We start from the raw sequence: 21,941 nt of genomic DNA on the forward strand, positions 1-21,941 counted from the left end.
TCTCTGCATATCTAGAAAACCTAACTCACCTAGCTATAAGTTTTGACTACTATAAGTAACTATTTAAAATCTGTACTAAATTATACATTACATTTTTAAATGAGCTATATAAACACAATACCTAAACAAAATGAGAAATATACACATCACAAAATTGACCTTAAAATGTATCAATAAATGAAAATCCATTCCAAAACAAAGTATTCATAGCTATACCACAATTCCCTTTTTTACCTTTAAAAAGAGATTGGTTGTAGTCATTAACCATTTATAACTAACCCCATTTAAATGAAAACAAACATTTATAAACAATATTTGGGAATTTGGGCGTCGTTCTTTCCAAACTACTTCCTGCTGACAGGGGGAGCTGTCATTGGGGATCCTAAGAAGATGCAGAAATCCTGGCTGTAGTCTGTAAGGCTGCCTTGTTCTAGCTGTTTTGAATGTTGGATCACCAGGAACGTTGTTTCAGGGGGTCTGGCTTGCTCAAACCACATTAGTCTGGAAGGAATCCACAGCTTTTTATTTTCTGTGGAAACAAAAATAGAAATCCTTTTCCCCAGTAACTTGTCCTTGAACTTAAATTTTGGATCAAAGCATGTTTAAAACATATAAATTGAATTAATTCAGCAGCATTTGTTTTAACAGTTGTTTCCTCAGCAGTCAAACAATACAAAGACATTTCATCTTTACGTGGCTTTATTATTACTCCATTTTCTTTTACTTTTTATTTTTTGAGACAGAATTTCTCTGTGTAACTCTTATCTGTCCTGGAATTCACTCTGCATACCAGGTTTACTTTGAAATCCCAGAGACTGCTTGCCTCTGTCTCCCGAGTGCAGGGATTAAAGGTGTGTGCCACCACACCCAGTTACTCTTTGTCTCTTTAAAACCATTTTTTTTTCTTCATGTCTACGTATATTTTAAAACACACTGTAAACGTTTGGCGCTTTTTCTTAATGTGAATCTGTCTTTACTGCAAATCTTTTTATAGCCATGAGTCTTTTATCAGGTAAACAACAACATTGCTGAAATGAAAGTCTTTATTGTTTCTGCCTCGGTTATCAAAGATGGCGGCAGCTAAATTACCGCCAGCCCTGAGAGCTGTGGTCACCACCTTGGTCTGCTTGCTGCTGTCCAGCAAGGATGCTGCCGGCTTGGGGATGTGGTCACTGCCGTTGCCATCTCTCATACACACCAATAAATTGTTAGCAGTGCTTTTTAAAAGCCGTGCTTTTTTTTTTTTTTTTTTTTTTTTTTTTGCCGCTTATGCTGAGTCAGGAAACCTCTCTTAAAGGAGCAGCACAATCTGCTTGTCTCTCGCAGAGTACAACCGAGAAAAATGCTGTTACCAAGAAACCTTGCTTGTCTCTGTTCTTTTGTTTCTAAAACCCTTTTTTTAAGCTTCTGTTAAATTTTAAGTGGAAGTTCTTACTAGCCATGTTGGGCGCCATTTGTAAGAAGTACGGTTTTTCCTCCTGCCGCCGCTGGTCTTGTCCTGCCGCCGCGCCAGCCCCAAATAATGCACAGAGACTCTGTATTTGATACAATACTGTTGGCCAGTTACTACTTTCTTATCGGCTAGCTCTGTCTTAAGTATTAACCCATTTGTGTTAATCTATGTATTTCCATGTGGTCTTCTTACCCAGAGCCGGCTGCTGCATACTGCTTTCTCCAGACTCTCCATCTTGGCTCCTCCTCCCTACGTCCTATTTCCCCCTTGTCTCCTAGTCCCTCCTATCTTCCTTTCCTATTGGCCAACAGTTCTTTATTCATTAACCAATATGAGAAACATATACAGAATGACCTCTCCCATCAGAGGACCAATTAAGTAACCCCACTGCTGAGCCTCTGTGATGGATGTTTTGCACCCACAGGGTGGCTTTTCACAGCCTTTCCCTGTCTCCTGGCTCTTATTTCCTTCTCATCCTTTCCTACAGTGTTGCCTGAGCTTTAGAGGGTGGGGTCTTGTGTGGTCTGGGTCTACAGCGGTCATTCATTCTTTGGGCAGCCATGAAGCTGCATTCACTGTTGTTCACTGGCAGGATGGATTTGTGGTTTATAGGCTTCACAGCCTTGTTAGACTGCTGATACCATTTCAACCCCCGCTGCCTGAATCCAGCATCCTGGCATGATAAATCCAGCAGGGAAGTTCCAGCTTGACTACAATTGTTTCTTTGATATCTTAGAGCCAAGGTGTGTGGTGTCCTCAGCCATAGTGTCTTATCCTCCGCTCCAGGGTGGTGGTGGGGAACAAGAGGTAGAAAGAAGTCTGTATTGTTTGGGGGCATCCCTGAGCAACCACTCCTGCAGAGGTATTGCACCATTTTATTTAGAGAGCACTTCTTCCCGGAGAGCAGCATTCTCTAACCATGCTGGGTATCCTTCTTTAATCTCTTTCCCATTTTTAAATTGGGCTACAAGACCGTTTTTATGCACTCTTCGTTTTGGCTAATCTCCTTCCTCACCTCCTTGACTTTACACATGTATGTTGTTGGTTTCATCATCTGAGATGAGATCTCTTTAAGCAACCCAGGCTTGTGGAGCGCATGACCCTCTGGCCTTGGCATCCTGAGGCTGAATGCCATCACATTTTGTTGCTAGTGGAGTCTGTAAGAAGACATTTGAAAAGCTTTGATAAATGCGACACAACTATAAGATGGTTTTGATTATTGTTTTAGAATCACAAGTTAAAAATGATTCCAATGATTCCTGGGCTGAAATCTGATCTTGTAACTGGCTTACAGAAACTTTTATAAACTTAAAGCCTCATCAAAAATCCTCAAAAAATAATTTAAACCTTTAGTAATTTTCTTTCTGTTGTAAAACTGAGTTTATAGACTCCATAAAACACATAAAGGAAATCCAAATCTATTTCCAGAAAGAAAATATCTTCATTGACCTGGTCATCATTAGGAGGAAAAATACTAGGCGATCTGAGAAATACAAATGCCATGTTTTAAAATACCTAAATATAGCATGTTCACTCTCTTATTAAATGTTGGAATTAGAGGTCAGCTCTGTTTGTGACTTCAAAATAGAGGCTCCAGATTAAACATAAGCATTCATATCAAATGTTTGGTTTTAACTTTCTGTGATTTTTTTTTGTACAAAATATAGGGTGGCTCAGTATGGGAGTGGAAATTTTTTCAAGTTTCCACTTGAAGTGCTTTCCCCTTTGACTTATTCACGTACTAACTGTTGGTAATACTGTATATAAGAAATGCAGTTAGATATAAAATTAATATCACTCTGCCCTTGGGATTTAAGTAAAACTCAAGTTTTAAAACTGACAGATGCATTTTCCTGCTCTTTGTCCTTCTCAGTGCAAGGGCTGACCAAGCCTTAAGCGTGACAGGCAAGTGCTATGCCACTGAACTATGACACCAGAACTCTCCTTTCGTGTGTGTGTGTGTGTGTGTGTGTGTGTGTTATCACGTGTGGGAATGTGTATGGTGTATATGTGTGTGTATGCCTGCTTGTGTGTATATACCTAGTGTGTATGTGTGTATGGGGGGGTGTAGGGAGAATTCACATGCCACAGCATATATGTGGAAGCCGGACAACCTTGACTGTTGGGTTTTTGCCTTCCAGTGTGTTGGAGACAGGGTCTCTTTGTTGCTCACCACTGCAAAAGCCAGGCTGGCTGAGCCACAAGCTCTCGGGGATTCTCCTACATCTGTGCTCATCCTGCCAGAGGAGCGCTGGTGCTGCAGCGGTGACCTATGGCACCCAGCTTCAGCTCCGGAGCATTTCAGCCAGGTGTCCATGATGTGCAGCAGGCACTTTACCCACGCATCAGCCCAGACCTCTTCATCCCCACAATTACATTTAGGGGGAGCATTTCATTAAATTGCTCAGGGTTGCCTATAATTCTCTTTGTAGCCCAGGTACACTATGAATTTGTAATACCTCTACCTAACTTTTCAGAGCAAGAAGGATTACAGGACTGGATCACCAACTCTGCTGGCAGGGGTGGAGGGGTGGGGATGGGCTTCTAAAACAATGAAATAAAAAAAAAAAAATCTCTCAGAAACCGCATTCGTATTAAATGTGAATCTTCCTCTTTGCAGGGCAACAGATTGGTTGTGGGCGAATAAATGAAAAGCTAACAAAAAAAAAAAAATCTTGCTCCTTTATTCCTCAGGACAGATCCTCATCAAGGCGGGTGGAGTCAGCCTAATCCAGAGTTCAGTTTTGCTCCGAGCCGTGGTCACTGCACAGAGAAAGGTGTCAGTGAAGCAGGTGACCCTTCCTCTGTGCACTTGAAGTCTCCCTGAGAGACTCACCTCAGAGTTCCACCCAAAAGGGGAACTACCCAGAGTAGCCCTGTGGAAGGTTTAAGGAAACTCCTTTAGATAGTGTAAACTGTCAGTAAAATTGGCAAAGGCATTCCTCGAGAATAGCATAGAAAAAGAGTGAAAGCTTGCAAATGGAAAAGATATCAGGTGTTCAATACTGGAAAAGGTTAGGAAGCCTTGCGGTGGCAGAGGGATGCCAGACAAGTCAGAAAGGATGCTGGGCAGGACTGAGAAAGAATGAGATGGAGCTTAGGCCAGATTGTCAAGTCTATTTTCTTCTGTGGTATTAAACCTTTGTGTTTTGTTTACAGGGTGACCATGGTGTTTTGGGATTAGTGGGCCCTCCTGGTTTGCAAGGTGAAAAGGTAAGAGTTTACGAGTTTCTCCCCGGTGTAACTGAATGCTAGATGTATCTCAGAATGCTTCTATGGTTGTAATCCCATTTTGAGGTTGAGGCTTACACTGATGCCTCCGATCTCTCTGCTCTGCAGAAGAAAATTCATCAGAAAAGTTTAACCATGATAATCCAGAAACTTAATATTCACTAAAGATGAGATCTTGAGGATAAGAAAAGACCCTTGAGTTTAGTAATGGAGACCAAATTCTCACGTAGGACAAAGTCAACTCAGCACCACAGGCAGGGTATTAACATCCTCCCTCTTTTAAGGTATAGTAACCTGGCATCTTAATTCTGAGGCTGTGCTGTCTTCTTATACCATTATACCAAGGTGAGATGTCTATCAGTAATGCACCTGGATGCTTTCAAGGGTTCCCGCTCATGAGAAAGTAATGACCACCATGATACATCAGTAAATATGAGCCTGAGGAGCAGTTTGCTGGTCAGACTTTGTGTTGCTGTGAGACATACCTGAGTTAAGCAGTTCAAAGGGAGGAAGGACTTAATTTGTCTCATAGTTCATAGATTTCAGTCCTTGGGCAGCTGGCTCTGTTCTTCATCTGTTAGTGAGACACAGCATCAGATGGGAGGGGCAAGGCCACTCACCTAATGGTAGCCAGGGATCAGAGGTAGAGAGAGGCAATGGACAAGATTGGTCCAAGAACCCATCTACTTCTTCTAGTCAGGTCCTTCATCCTAAAACTACCAGCACCTCCCCAGATACCTGCACTAGCTGTGACTGTACCTTCCACACACAAGGGTCATGAGGGGAAGGCACATCATTTCCATTTTGTGACAGATTGCACAATGTGAGTACTGGCGACAGCTGGTAAAGGGCAGTAGTCTCGAGTGTGCATAGCAAGCCACTTAACTGTTTCTTTTTGACCCAACTCAGCCACTGTAAGTAGCTCTTTGATAAACAAACTGCCTGAGGTTGATGAGATTTGGCAATAGCTCAGAGAAGAGTTGAAAATTCAAGATGATGATGTTTTCTTTCTGAAAATGTTTCCTTCTTGTTCTAATTGCACCCATTAATGGAAGCTGAGCACAGAGTTTTGAAACCTAGGCAATGTTAAGAATGCAAAGGACATAAGTATACGATGGAAATGCAAGCTAGTTCTTTACTTTGCTGGACTGAGACAAGTTCCCATTTGTATGAATATGTGACCTACATGTAAAACGAGTTTGTTGTGCTTTACTGTTCCTCCTGTATGGAAGGATAAAAGCAGATACTATTTGGTAGAATGTCCAGGCAAATAACCACCTTTTTAAAGTTGAACTCCTTAATTCAGTTTAGCTTAATTGTTTGGTACAATTTAATTCACAGAGTTGGTTCCTACAAATAGGGCCTGTGCCAGAAGAACCTAGAATGCACACTTGTATTAGCACTGTCCTTCATTCTTACAGTCTGCCCCCAGGGAGGTAGATACATTCCTAAGCTCAAGTCAATACTTAAGTTTCTCTAAGTGAGAAAGCTAAGAGTGGCCAAGAAAATTGCTCAGCATCACGAAGAGTTACAGCAGGATCAAGATAGAAAATATATGGAGGCTGAACCTGTGGGTTTTTAACTGTGCACATGTTCATGATGAGATGTAAATCAGGTGCTCAGCTTTTGACTGACATGAACTAGTCACATCCTTTTATGGGTTGAGCCATTTTATGGATTACTTTGGTAACACTGCTAATGTCAAAAGTAACTATTTCATTGTGTGAAATGTTCTAGTCTGCTGAGCACTTTTTAAAACAACCCTGGGGTGTATATAATGCTGAACATTATACATAATCATACATACATTAACGGAAGTGTTTGTGGGCTAAATAATTCACCCACAGCCACACAACTCTTCGCGGGTGACCTTAGACACAGTCCTGGCCTGTTTGACACAAGTGACCATATTCTTGATAGTTTGTCATAGTATTTCCTGTGCCCCGCTTCTTTATTTAAGTCAATATTTATTTAGCGTTCCAGTTTGCCACATTTCTGCCTCCAGCCTGTATGAGAAGAGAGGATGATGATTTCCACGAGAGTTTGGGACAACAGATGCCATGATTCACTGCTCTGTTTCTCTGAAGAGGAGAAGAAAATATCAAAACTCTCCTCCTACAAACCAAACTCAGACTCAAGTGATATTAAAAACTAGAATGACTGCAAAGAAACTCATGAAAAATGCTGAAATAAATCAAGATTAATGTGGAAAGTTTTGACGACTCTAAGTACTATCGAGATAGAAATAGCGATGCGAGGCAGCTGAAATATTTTTTTATTATTATTGTTTGTTAACTCTCCAACAGAATTAAGTTAATTCACTCTTTCTTCCTTCAGCCTTACTTACCTCTATTTTTAAAATAGTACCAACATCTCTATCCAACAATGTCTGTCCCCTCTATTGACCTCTCGGTCACATTGCTTCTACTTAACCATCTTATAACTCTCATTTTCCTAGGAGCTAAAATATATTTTCAATTCCCACTTACTCATTTTTTTTTTGCCAAAACAGCAGATAAATTGAATCCAGAATGCATGCTGAGTTGGATAGAAGACAAAGGTTGTCAGTCCAAGCTGGATTCAAGATAGCTTTTTGAATTGCTTTATAAATAGCCCGTCAGCTGCTATATTAAAATTGGAAGCCACCTAGTTTGCCTTGTGAGAGGATCAGCAGTGTGATCAAATGAAAAAGTTTCCCTAGGTTCAAGAGGATGAGGGATGCAAGCGTTTAAAACACTTTATGACTACCAAAAAGCATAACTGTGTTTTAAACAATAGTTATAAGCCAACAAGAACTCGTGTTGTATTTGACTAGAATTGCTTCAGATATTTGAAAAAGTCCATAGCAAAAGATACAGCAAAAGCCTGTTTGAAACAGGAAAGAAACTGCTCTCATGGAGTCCCCTGAGATTTCCCAGTCCCTCAAAAGCTGTGTGAAGCAAGGATAGCACTGAGGAGCTATAACCATGCTGAATGTCAGCTGGGAAACCAATAAAAGAATCTATTGGCAAAGCAATGGGGCCCGAGGAGACAAAGTGAAGATTTCCCACCCTCCATTGCCAACTCTATACATCATTTCTCACTGGCCTGTCCTTCCTATAAAAGTCTGCAGAACTATTTCACCTTGGCTTAATTCCCAGCCCAATGTGGTACTAACATCCAAATCTGAAGCTGTGTGCCACCCTGTCTCCATGTCTGTGCTCTCCTCTTTCTAAAAACAGGGAACGAAGAGCAAGGCCACACAGTTCTGAACTCACTGAAATGGGAGCTAGGGATGGCCAAAACGTTGTCGGTTGGAAGGTTTTAAAAATATATTTCCTTCAGTCTGTCTTAGGTGGTTGACGTTTCAACATTGGCAACAAATTCATTTGACTTAAGTTATTTCAATTTCCACAATTATATCTATATTCTCAGAATTAGCTGCTGTCTGTCACTGGGCATTGCTGAGGTTAGTTTAGTACTTTATTTATTTTTTTTCCATTCAAAAGCTTGTTCAAGTTATTGTTCAATGAAGTATTAGAAATTAAAGCCTTAGACTGGCCAGGTGGTTCAGTGGGTAGAGCCACTACCCACCAAGCCTGACAACCTGAGTTCTATGTCTGGGACTTATGTGACAGAAGGAGAGAAGTGACTCCTCTGATTTGTCCTCTAATTTGCACACATGCACCCCAGCACATGTGTGATGCATGTGCGCACACACACAAATAGATAAGTTTAATAAAAATAAATAAATTTAAAATTAAAATCTCTATGTAAAACATAGGTCCTAAGCCCTATTTATGACTGGAGCATTTGCTGTGAAAATGTTATAACAAATTTAAGATGATTCTTAAATTTATTAATACATTTTAATCTGTTTTGAAATCGAGATATTAGTTTTCTTAATGACTTAGTTCCTTAAGGAAGGTTTTTACTCAACTCTTATCAGTGTATTTATTTTAAAAACCTGTTTGTTGTCAGTTTTGACCTTTTGGTGTTTACTCTGGTCAAATAAATTACTCAAAATCGGAATCTCCCTATCACCTAAGTAATTCTCCGACCCTCTTTTCTTCACTTCATTTACTCCATCACTTAATGACTACTCAGCGAGGAACTGAGATACCACACTGAACGCATGGAACCTAAGTTAAGTTTCACCTCCTTAAGGGGCCCAGGTATCTTCTCTAACTCCACTCCGGCCTCATTTGCAAGCATCTTTCATCTAGATTATAAGGGCCTTTGCCCAACCCACTCTCTTCCTTTCCGCTAACCGCAGGTTCCTCCTTCCAGTATGTGGGTGAACAACATAATCCTTTATTTTTGCTCACAGCTTCACATTCTTCTGTCTACGGTTCTTGAGCCCACTGATTGTGAGCCAATGATGGTGGACCCTGTGGTCAAGAGGGTGCAGAAGGGGCATTATTCACGTCATGTGATAAGGAAGCATAGATTGGAACAGATTGGGGGCCTGATGTAATCTCAAAGACACACCTACTTCCTCCACTCGGCCCCATGTCCAACTCCAGAGCAAAATAGTGCCACCACCTGAGGATTAAGTGTCCAACCTGAGAGCTATGTGGACCTTTCGTATTCGAACTGTCTTTGCTCTTGATCAAGTTATGAACCAACCTCGGGAGCCTGAGGTTGGTTTTGCTTTTAGGTACATCCATCTTGAATTTGTCCTGTGTCTTTAAACCTACCATGAGTCTCAGATCTGCTTTTCATCCATATAACTGCTAAATTTTTACAAAAGTAACAGAGTCCTCTCTGACAGATTTTTATGCTCACAGAATTCTTGCAACTGCAATTTAGCAATTACCCAAATCAATGCTATCATTTTACATAGGATGACGCTGGGGCTCATGATATGACTAGTCACTGAAAAGATTAGAGCCAGAACCCACTGTGCTTACTCTGTTCATGTTAGTAACACTGAAAACAGACACAGAAAACATCTTGTTTCACTTACATGCTTTTGATTGCAAAAGAGGGTTCCATAGGCTGTCACAAGGAGGTCAGACTTTCAGTCCCCTCTGCAGTAGCAAGGGAAATAGGGAGCACACAGGATCCTGTAATATGATGACCTTGTAGAGACAGTTGGATGCTGAGCAGCTCTGGATGCCCTAGGGGCACATTTGTGCATAAACAATGTGCATCCTTCTCTCTCTCTTCCTCTCTCCCTCTTCACCCTTCCCCTCATTGCCCTCTCCCCAAAACCCCTGTCTCCTTTTCCCCTTCCTGTCCTCTTTCCTCCAGTATGCCTTTTAGAATTGCCTTTCTTTTCCTCTGACAACCTCCCTCCTCAACATCATATCTGTTTACTCTTAATTGTTCCCGTTTTCTCGTCCTTATGCCATCTCACAGTCCCCACTAGGAAGTGCCTGAACATTTTGGTACCCTTGTTTTGTATGAACAGAAAAGTAAACACAATTGAAGCAGCTAATCTTTATTTAGACAATATTCCTCATTCTGAGTGATCTCTTGGGCTAACGGCCAGGCTTGGTATTGTCCTCACTTGGGTCAAACGCCAGCTCCCGGGGCTGTGGCCAGATGGGAATGAATTCATGAAGGACTGGCTCTAATGGATGGCGCTGCTGTTTTCTCAGGCTGTGACTGAAGCATCCTTGGAAGGGTCTGTGGGGAGGGCTGGCGCATGCAAAAGACACCATCATTAACTAATGCACCTTTCACTGTTAGAAAATGCTTCAGGGAAGGGAGTCCTGAGAAGGTAGACCAGTCCTTCACGCTGTGTCACTGTGGGTGAGGGAAAAAGGACATGCCAAGGAATAGCACAAAACACAGAGATATAGAATCAAACTCATGGGAGCAGAAGTAAGTGGAAGAGTGCACACTTCCTCAGAAAGGTGGCGGTGGGAGAGGACCCTAACTTCTGTGGCTCCTGTCCTGCCTCCTGGATTTTCAGTTCCTGTCTCCTAGGCTCTCCCTGGGAGCTCGGCCTCACCTCTTAGTACAACCACTGTGTTTGAGTTCTTACCTCCTACTCTGAGAACCTGAGTTGAGATCCCTGGCACAGTGTATGAAAGCTGCTGTGAGGCCGCTCTTCCATGCTCCAGCTCTGGTGAGGCTGAGGCGGGAGGGTTCTACTCTAGCTGAATCAGTAAGCTCCTGGTTCAGTAGAACCCTGTCTCCAAAAACAAAGTGGAGAGGTCTTGAGAAAGAACCACACATCAACCCGTGGTCTCTACACACACATGCACATTTATACACAAACAAACATACAGATGCATGAACATGTACACACACGTGTATGTACACATCAAAAAGAAAAAGGAATGGAAATTTTCTTGTTCTTTTATGTGAACAAAGTCTCTGGAAATGAGATATTGATTCACTGATGTTTGACTCTAGCTGTATAATAAGCCCTAGAGTTTCTTTCTCTCTGTTCTTTCTTGAACTTCTTTAATTCTGTTGTAGATTTTTCTAGTAGAAAAATTATACTATCTATTTTATAATGTAGGGTGCTAATGAGAGCAGTTAATATTTGTTCATTGGTTATCTTACCTGGAAAAGACTTGTATGGTTGATTTCCCGGATGGCTTTACAGGGCCGTTTGCAGGAATCCATGAACAACCTCTTTCCTTAGTCAGTTCATTCATGACTTGTAATGGTGACTGGATTAGAGGCAGGACTGGACGTGGTCCAACTTTTCAGTAATTGTAAACACATTATGTCTAAAAGAATGTTGTCTCTATGTGACTGAGCTAAACACAACTTTGTAAATGCCTCAGTAAATTTAATAGGTTCTTTGCTAGACTGGAGCCTTTTATAGCAGTTATTTTAAGAATTAGGGTTTTCTTTTATAGAAATTAAACTCTTACTCAAATTTAGCAATAAATCAAGAGACCATAGTATTGATTACAGAACCCGTAGGAATAAAAAGCTGACCAGAGGCTGCGTGTATGTTTCAGTGGTTGAGTGCTTGCTTTCCTGACATATATGCGGCTCTGGGTGCAATGTCCAGTGTTAAAAACAGAGCAAATAAACAAAGAAAATATCCTCAGTGTTTTAGAATCGATATTTAGTTATTTGACTGCCGTGTGTAAGATGATGTTCCATGCTATGTCTTTACTTATTTCCTGTAGGGTCTCAAAGGACATCCAGGGCTCCCGGGACACCGTGGGGAACAAGTAAGTGCATTCTTGTCTTCCTAGGAGACATAGATGGACATAAAGGGACACTCTGGAGGGATCACCTTTCTCTTAGCTTTTCAATTTTTCCTCACAGTTATTCCCATCTTATGTAGAGTGAAGTTAAAACCGTGTGATTAACTGTCTATAGACTACTAGCCACATTATGAACTAGCAATGTTTTACTGTTGTTCATTTATCTTTTCCTGTTGCGTTCAGAACGGTGGTTCCTAACCCTCTGAGTCACAAGTCCGTCTGAGAATTTTGTAACTGCCTCAGATCCTTCTAAGAAAGTACACATATCAGTAAGCACCAGACCTTTCATTCAATTTTAGGGTCTGGTTGGCTCACTAAATCCTAATCAGCAATTGACTCTAGGATGGACATTACATTGTTACCCATGTGTGCAGATATACACATATGTGCTGTTTAATTCAAAACACTTTTGCAACTGTTTGGGTTTTGATCATGTTATTACCTTTCTCTCCCACAAGAAAATAACAACATTGCCCTATAGGTAAAATACAATCATGGACAGGGAAGGGCAGGGATTAGAACTTGACTAAGGCAATGGATGCCATTATGGATGCTTCAGCAAAGCACCAGGGAGCCCAGAACAGAACTCCAGGATGAAAAGTGATGACTTGTCTCTGAAAGAAATACACAAATGAAGAAAGAAAACCAGATTTCTCTTTGATTCATATTAAGCAGGACAGCATGTCCGATCCAGTCCCTGGGGTGCAATTTTTCAAGATTACTAACTACCACCCATGGCCAGGAAAGTAGTGTGTATATCAGTAGCAGGTGCAGGGTTGGCTTCCTGAAGCTCAGACAAGTGCCGAAAGGCGTGTGAGTAGTTTCAGGGAAAAGTGTAAGAAGGGTGGAAGGAATCAGCCCCTGGGAGAAGAAAATGCCTGCACTGCCGCTTTGGCAGAAATATGCAGACTCCAGTGAAGGAACCCAATACATCAGGAGTCAGTGACAACTTGGCTCTGACAGTGACGAGTCCTCTCAACTGCTTGGTTATCTAGTTCTGTTAATTTACGTGTTATTGCTCGGGGGGGGGGGGAGGGGGGTAATGTTATTATTAAATGAGACATGTGAATTCAGTTTTAAAGATTGGAAAATGTGGGCCAGAGAGATCACATTGTCAAGCTTGCCATGCAAGCATGAAGACATGGGTTTGATTCCCAGCATGCACATAAAAGGGACAGAGGCTCCCTGGGTCTCACTGCCTGGGGAGAATAGCCCACTTGGCAAACCTTGGCTCTGAATGAGAGAGCCTGTGACAGAAAATAAGGTAAAGTGTTCCTGAGGAATGGCACCCAAGGTTAACCTTCGGCCTATGTGTACACACACACACACACACACACACACACACACACACACACACACACAAACACCACATCCACACGTACTTACACATACCCTTCATAAAGACTAGAAAAAGAAGAGTCAAAATTGGTAATGACCTGAGGAACAATTAAAACTACTCCTGCATTTCAGCTGTGAAAAACCACTGGATGTGGCAATGGACAAAACTGATTCATTTCACTTAGAGTGCGGCTATGATTCCAAGATTTATTCTGGGAAATTTGTCAGCAAATTGTCCAGCAAACGTTTGAAAACACAATTATCTCATTTGCATGCATTCTAGTCATAAGAGCTGGCCGAGCCTGTGTGTTTCGCCAAGCAGTGCTATGGCAAGCTGTATCCTACTGTAGAATGACTTAATGTTGCATGTGCTAACTAATCAAGCACTCGGAGGCAGCATTTGGGTTATCTCTGCTGCCTCCCTTTAAAAGATTCTCCTGTACACTGTTTGTTTTCTCCACACAGTCACCGCATGGCCCAGCTGTTATCACTCTGTTTTGCTAATGAGAAAGCTGAGAGCGTGTAGCAAAGACCTGCAGAGATAGTACTGCAATTCTGAAGGAAATCACCTGGCTAGGCACAGGCACCTTGCTGCTCTTTGCATGAGAAGCCAGGAGGCTGGGGCAGGCTTCCTTGTTTCCTGGTGCCAATTGCTCAATTAGAATACTCCTTTGAAAACACATTTTTAAGTACAGAGTTAACTCAGCCATGGTGCCTTGTGTTCCTGTGCTTGTCATGTGACTTTCAGAGTGCGGCTGATCCACAGTATCCTAGGCGCTATGAAAACTATGAGGGACGCTCACTTTCTGGCTGTGTTGGTGCTTGTCTGCTGTAGCAGGACTGAGACATGAATGGAATTCTCCAGTTTCCTCCATGCAGCTGGGATGTGTTAGAAACCATCCAGAATCAGATTGCCCTGGTGTCCCATTGCAGATTTGCTTTAAAAAAAAAAAAAAAAAAAAAAAATTGAGTTCAGTTGGCCTAATCTAGCTAGGAATGGAATGAGAAAGGGACGGTGGTTGGCATTAGTCAGAGAGACAATGACCTATAAATAAATACGGCCTTTTAAGTGTGTCTCATTCCTTCCCATCCTCATATTCAAGTACAGAGCCTCATGACTCTCTCGACTTAGGTCTGTGTGTTTCGGAATCAAACAAACATTGGGAAGACAGCTGTAAATACACCAAAGTGAAGCTCCCAATTAGGAGGCTTATCCTAGAGTGTTACCTGCACACCAGGCTCATTGATTTAAATCTTGCTGTCCCCATACCAGCCATGGGACATGCCGGTAGTGACTTGAAAATTCCATCTCCTTTTCTCACATCTATAACACAGAAACAAAAATATCTGTTTTATAGGATTTTTGAACAGGTTGAACAAGATGATACATATAAGCACTTAGTGCCTGGAGCGTGCTCAGGAAACATGGCAGGGACAAAATATCCTATGCAGTATATATGAATAAGGTAATATTTTATATATGCAGTATTAGACACTCTTCTCATGTAGGTAAGAAATTGTTATTGTGTAAGCCCCAGAAGGCCAGTGTTTACTCACAATTCATTAAACTATCTACTGCCGTTACTTGTACATACCTTCATTTCTTCATATGTAAAATGAAAAGAGAGATGTGAAGTCTGTGTGAAATACTTGCTACAGAGAACACTCTTAGCAGAAGATAACTGCCAGTCAAAGGGGAAGAGAAACAAGGGAACAAAACTGAATCGTTCTGAAAACAATTGCAAAAAAAACTGTAAATTGAATCCTCACTTTGCTTGCCTGGGGTCTGTTCTTTCTCTTGATTTTCAAATCCTGGGGGAGGTCTAGGGTTTCAGAATTTAGGAGTTGGTGCTTCTGTGTGCCCCAAAGGTGGGGGGGGGGCGGCAAAATGCAGCCTGCTATCTCTTTATGGTCAGTAAGATGGAAATGAATTCTATGTTCACAAGGAATCTAGAAAGCCTATGGTACTCTGTTGTTATCACGCGGTGGTAAATAAAGACAGCATGGCACATGCTCTTTTGGCAAGCCCTTCATTTAAGAATTGTTTAAGACATAAACTCAGGATAAACAGATGAATGAATGAATGAATGAATGAATGAATGAATGAATGAGTGAATAAAATATCGATGAGATCTGGAGAGGTTGCTCAACAATTACAAGCACTGGATGCTTGTCCAGAGGACAATGTTGTATCATTCAATAGTTGGCTCACAACCAACTATAACTCCTGTTCCAGGGTATCAGTTGCCCTCTGCCGACTTCCATGGGCATTGCATGCATATGGTGTTAGACATACGTGCAGAAAAAACACATACATAAACAACTAAATAAATAAATAAAATCTTCAGAACATCAGTGAAAGACTGCAATAATAATAATATAATTATAATAATAAGCTTTTACTAATTTCTTAGCCAGTCTGCAATAGATTTCCTTTCTGATGTCTTTTGAATTTCTATTTGTTTTCGTTGAGCAAAATTTGTCTCAAGCCAAGAATACAAAGCGGAGGAACTCAGTATGTGTCTGAATCAATGTGGGCTGTTATGACAAAATTCCACAGACTGGGTACTCTATAAACAGCACAGCTTTACCTTCCCTGTTTCTAGAGGCTGAAATCTCAGATCAGTAGACCAGTCTGCATGGACTCTGAAGAGCGCTATGTACCAGGCAGTAAACATCTGCCTTACATCCATGCATGGAGCAAATAGGGCTACAAGCTTTTGATCTCTTAGTATAAGAACTTCAATCCCACTCATGAGGATTCTGCCCATTTGACATGGCTATCCCAAAGGCTCTCCCCATTAAGCCACTGGGCCCAAGTGTGTTGGGCTTAGGATTTCAACAGATGAACTTGAAGGAGGACATGAACATTCCGTCCTAAAACCCTCCAAACTTGCTCTGTGAATCTGAGGCAGACCCATGGCATGATACTTGTTTTGTCAGTCAAGATCTATTTACTCAGGCTCTCTGTGAAGTTATGTCCACCTTAGAAAGATATGAGAGGTTGACTTTGAAGTTACTGATCCTCTGGAGCTCCTGGATTTGGTGCCTAAACATTGAGGAGTGCCATAGAATGGCGCAGAAAAGACTATGAAGATGTGTACTAAACTTGTTCCTCCCTCATGGATTATCAGTGATCAGCATCCCACTTATGGCCTTCATTTAATGGTTTTCTTCATTTTTATTAAAAAGAGTTTTGGCCTAATTTTCTTCAAGTAATGATTTAAGTGTGATAAACACCATGCTATATTTTTTTTCTAAATTTGGGTATTCTAAATGCCAAACGGGTTTCTTTGGGTCTCCTGTGGGTTTCATCTGTCTTATTTATTTATTTTTCATTTCAGGGACTCCCAGGACTCGCTGGTAATATTGGGTCACCTGGCTACCCTGGCAGGCAGGTGCAGTGACTAAGCTTACACTTTTTCTTGCTTGTCCCTTGTCACATACTCATTGCAGCGTCTGATTTTGAGAGTCATTGTTCAAATGACAGATATGTTAGTCCCCCTTCATGGTGAATTACTTAGATAATCAATCAAAGCTGTAAAACTTCTTCAAACATTGTACTGTAGACTGTTTTGTTGGATGCCGAAGCTTGGCTTTTAAATACATCTGATACATTTCACGATGGAACTTTTAAAGTTATGATGCCTAAGAGACAAATAAGATCTGCAGTGAGTCCCATGCTAACTGGACTAAAATGAAATAAGTGTGAAAGTATCTCCACAATAAGTGTCATTTTAATAACACACTTATAAAAACTTGGGAGAAATTGAGAGTGTTTCACATGCCAGAATGAAATATTTGCATCTGGCCTGAATTCAGTTCATTGTACAGTTTTGAAAACCTGTTTCAATCACTTTGTGTGTCATTTCCTCTGTTTCCCAACTTAACATAAATTAATAATACAATAGGCTTTCTGTCTTAGAATTTTGTGATGTGATTGTCTTTAAAAATAATAATTAAATTTTGAAATCTAAATTTATAAACTTATCCTCAAGAAAAGGACAAATAATCTAAGAATTTATTTTTAACAAAATTGCATTTTATGCACTTAAAACTATACAAAGCTGTTTATATTGTGCTGAAACCATTTAGTTAGGGTGTATGTTTTAAAAATGAAATATGAACACATACATGGACAGCAATTTGCAGTTTAAAATGTACTCATCTCTACTAACTTACCAGAATGGATTTCAGAGTAAGTAAATGTTTCTGCACAGAACACAGATGATTTCCCAATGAAAAGTAATTTAGAGAAAAAAAGTTTTGCTGCTCCTGAAAACACCTGCTAATGTATTTTATTTGGGTGACTAAGATACAGTTATGTATTCATTTCATGAGATGCTTTTTGGGTTCTGCAATTACAGAAGTCTTTGAACATTTGTGATCTTCTTTAGGTAAACTGAGTCCTTAGTTTTATACTATTTTTGTAGTTTTATAAGACTATTTGTTAACTCTTCAAACATATTGGACCATCCTGACAACACCCTTTGTTCACACCAGGGTTTAGCTGGACCAGAAGGAGATCCAGGCCCTAAAGGTGTTCGAGTAAGTAAGCGGTGTTGTGTGTGTGTGTGTGTGTGTGTGTGTGTGTGTGTGTGTGTGTGTGTGTGTTTTAGCAGTTTGTTAAGCATACCTGCAAGAAGGTAGACTGGAAAGATATGAAGGACTTACCATTTCCACACTCTTTAGGGGTTTTGCAAGTTTAGTTTGAAAGGAATGCATTTGACATTTTCTCTCTGATGCGTGGATAACCATTGGTCTCGTCATTATTATCCATTTCCCATTCTTAACTTGCTTTCAGATGTGTTAGGATGTGCTATGCGCACAGTGTAGCATCATTATTTGCACATGAACACACCCAAGCTTTAGAAGACATGTTGGGGTGATTAGGTGAAGATATGTACAGTAGTTTAACGCGGGGATAATTTGATGGTGCAAGAGCCGTCATCGCTGTCGGGAGTAAGGACATCTGTGAAGAAGGGAGTCAGCTTCACATCAGGGCTTCACTTTACACTTCTAAACCATTAAAGGAAATCATGAGCCAATCTTAATCATCGAGGGAAAGAGGAAAACTGCTACAGCAATGGAGCATGCTAGAAATTGCAACCATGCATCGCTGCAACTGCTGCTTTTGGCGTGCATATCCTCAGGCCTCTGCTTACCAAGATTTATGTCCTGTAGATCCCTCTCATCCCTTCCCTCATTGAAATGCATGCCTCCGTGTGCTTCCTGCCACCTGCCTTGCATTTTAGTGACCTGTGTATACACTCTATGCACTTTCCTGCATCAGTGAAGGGTTTGGCTGTGTTGAATTTTAGTTGCTGCTTTGCCTTGAGTTACACTCTCTACTCTTTTGTATCAATGAAAAGACTCATGTGTAATGTCTTGACAAAAAAGCAGTAGCATAAAAAGAATTTGTTCACATTTTTATATCTCTAAATGTAATGTTGAGAGACACAACACTTTAAGCACTTCTGCAAAGAATGTTATGGATCAAACAGTAAAAACAAACAACGTCAAAGATTATTTTCTTTCTTCAAGGGTTTCATTGGCTCTCCTGGAGAGGCAGGACAGCTTGGACCTGAAGGAGAAAGGGTGAGGTTATTTCCTTCAAATATTACTTCCAATGTGTTCTCCTTGTGATCCAGTGGGGATCACAAACTCACATATGAGAGTTAAGTCCAGTCTAAGAGAAATCACCTACTACAAATATTGAACTTTTATAAATTCTTTGAATTTTTTGTAAGAAACATGATATGAATATGGCTACAAATTTTACTTTATTTTTTTTAAATTTTAATTATTTTACATCGATCCCAATTCCCTCCCTCCGTCTTTCCCTCCCTCTCATGCCCCTCCCATCCCACCCCTCCACTCCACAGGAGGGGTCAACAAAATCTGACAGGTCATTTGGAATAGGGACTAGGCCCTCCCTCCTGTCTCTAGGCTAAGGGAGTATCCCCCCATGGGGAATATGCTTCCAAAGTCCTTTTATGCACCAGGGATATATCCTGGTTCCATTGTCAGAGGTCCCTTAGACTACCCAGGGCTTCTAGCCTCATGAACATGGAGTCTGAGTCCCTCCAATGCTGGTTTCCCAGCTATCAGTCTGGGGGTAAATTAGCTCCCCCTTGTTCAGGTCAGCTGTCTCTGTGGGTTTCTGTAGCCTGGTCTTGCCCCAATTTTCTTATCATTCCTCCCTCTCTGCATCTGGATTCCAGGAGTTTGGTTATATACTTTAAATTCAATTTTTAAAATATGTTAAAATATGAAAATAGGTCTCTGTGTAGCTATGCCAAGTCCTGATGATTTTCTTCCTCTCTGGTGATTATAAATGGCTGTCAGTCAAGGTGATATTATCAAGTAGGATGTTGTAGGTATCAGTTAACAGACATTCAAACTCAAAGTGTATTGAAGATTGAAATGGGAAAATTTTAAGAATAGTGATGGGAATAGTACACAATTTGCCAAATAACTGCGTGCATATTCACACACACACACACACACACACACACACACACACTACTGTACAAGCACTTCACATAAATCAAGTCCTGTAATGCCCACACAGTACAGCTATTATTTTCATTATTGAGTGAGTGAGGCATATGCAGAGAAAGTAACTAATCCGACTTCATGCAGGAAGTGAGGGTGTAGAACATGCCCACCTGTGTCTTGGGCACACAGCCTTGACTCCACTGCCTCTTACCTGACCAGAAACTGAAGAAAGGCCAGGGGCATCTTTATAACAGATAAACTAGAGCAGTCAGAGAACCCTCTCTGCTGCTTTTCTGAAATTGGTTTCCCATAAAATTGGAAGCTGGCAGTGCAAGGATTTGATTAACTTTGTTTATCAGAGGCGGACACACATCCTGTTTTAGCTGTAGAAAATAAGATGTTCCTGTTATTGGTGGCATGCCTACTCCTCACAAATAACTATTATTACCAGGGAAGGGAAGGACCCTATTTGAAAGCTTGAATGTTATTAGGAATCTTTTTCAGAAAAAGAGTTGGGTATATTGTTAAATGAATATGTTGAAGTTAAATGAATGCATTGAAGCTTTTCTGAACATTGCACTCATTTTTATTTCACTAATTGATATTCAAGAAAAAGAGCTAGTTTTTGTTTAAGAAATTCATTCAGAAAACACTTAACTTTTGACTTTTCTGCACTCTAGGGTACTCCTGGGATCCGTGGGAAGAAGGGTCTGAAAGGAAGACAGGTAACGTGGCTCATCCTCCTTGAGGATCAGTGAACTAGTGTGGTCTGATCTTACTTGTTTCTCCCATCTTACAATGTCTATGAGTGTCTCCGCCTTTGTGTTTCCTGTCACCCACTGATTTGAGCCACTTTACCAAATAATACTTGAGATGGTAAACAAAATGTAGATGTAAAAATAACTCTAAATTTAATACTTCTGAGCCTTCTGGTATAACAGCAGAATAAATTGTTGTCTCCATGGTGGGTGGCTACAATGCCAGAATATACAGGAACAACTTAAAACCTGACAGACACACAGAGTCAACCTGCTGACGATGATTAGACATTGTAAATTCCACACAGAGGCATCCAACCATTTGACATCATGACATTTTGTTGCCATCTATCAAACTCTCACTGGAGAACCACGGAAGTAGCTAAAACTTTGCAAAACGAATTCTCAGAGTTTTTAGGAAGCTTGCAACAGCTGGATGATTACCCCTGAGAGACTTACTTCTCATATTTCTTTTGTTTTCAGAGTTTAAAAAAGCAATGGATGTGAATTTCATTAGATAATACAATAATTTCATAGAGGAGAGATCCCAAAAATACTTCATTTCCCATTTTCCCACAGCCTTCTCAAACTCTCCTTTAAAATTCAATATTATCCTTTTGGATACTTTTTTAAATCACCTATGAATAAAAAGTCAAAGTTATCTGTGGCATCACATATCTATAATATTTAAATTATTTAAAGCATTCAGTCTTTTGAGCTTTGTAATATTCCTTGAAAATAGCTCAGGATAGATTCTAGAGTCATTAAGATTGGGAAACAGGAGGTCTGAGATGTCTAATGACAGGTAAGATGGGGAAGGAGGGTCAACTGTGGCCAGAGTGTCAAGAAGAAAAACAAGCCATAACCTTAAGGCTGAGTACAGATGCACTTCCTATAAATCTGGCAATTCCTGCTTTCTGTACCATACTCTATGTGATTTTTTTCATGATATGTGGCCAAAGTGTGATGAAGCTGTTTGAATTTTTCACTTTGAAGACTTCAGTTATTGAAAAAAAAATCCACCAAAATGTTGAGATGCAAAACTAAACCTCAAATTTTGCTTCCCTGCATTGATAATGAACTTCAGAGCTGACCTCATCTCAGCTGCAGCAGAAGCAAACACCATCACCAGTTAAGGAATGTAACCGGCAGTGTAAATATGGCATGTAAAATTTTACATGGATATGACACTGTGTTCTTTGCATTTTAGCCCCCATCCACACCCCCAACAGAAGCCATCTCTATTATCATATGTCAAATTTCTAACAAAAATATGAAGATCTAGTTCTATTCAAATGGACAATAGTTCAGTCTCATCATTTTTAATCACGCTAGTCTGCGACTCTTAATTTTTCTATCTTGTTCCTACCAGTTTGTTGCTAATAAAATAATCAAGAAAAATCTTTTATAGTAATATATAATTCTTTAATAATTACTTCAAGCATTTGTAACCTTGAGATAAGCCAATGGTTGGAATTGGTGAAAAACAAATCAAGT

General features: G+C 40.5%; 1 protein-coding gene across 1 annotated transcript in view; it reads left to right on the forward strand.

Moving 5' to 3' along the window:
- Nucleotides 1–21,941, forward strand: part of Col24a1 (collagen type XXIV alpha 1 chain) — a 259,948-nt gene that overhangs the window by 33,048 nt on the left and 204,959 nt on the right. Inside the window, exons 8-13 of the mRNA XM_051194789.1 lie at nt 4,613–4,666; nt 11,767–11,811; nt 16,530–16,583; nt 17,689–17,733; nt 18,730–18,783; nt 20,367–20,411. Of these exons, the coding sequence (XP_051050746.1) occupies nt 4,613–4,666; nt 11,767–11,811; nt 16,530–16,583; nt 17,689–17,733; nt 18,730–18,783; nt 20,367–20,411 (297 nt within the window). The remainder of the gene's footprint in view (nt 1–4,612; nt 4,667–11,766; nt 11,812–16,529; nt 16,584–17,688; nt 17,734–18,729; nt 18,784–20,366; nt 20,412–21,941) is intronic.

This window comes from Phodopus roborovskii, unplaced genomic scaffold, assembly GCF_943737965.1.
Source record: "Phodopus roborovskii unplaced genomic scaffold, PHOROB, whole genome shotgun sequence".
Lineage (NCBI taxonomy): Eukaryota > Metazoa > Chordata > Mammalia > Rodentia > Cricetidae > Phodopus > Phodopus roborovskii.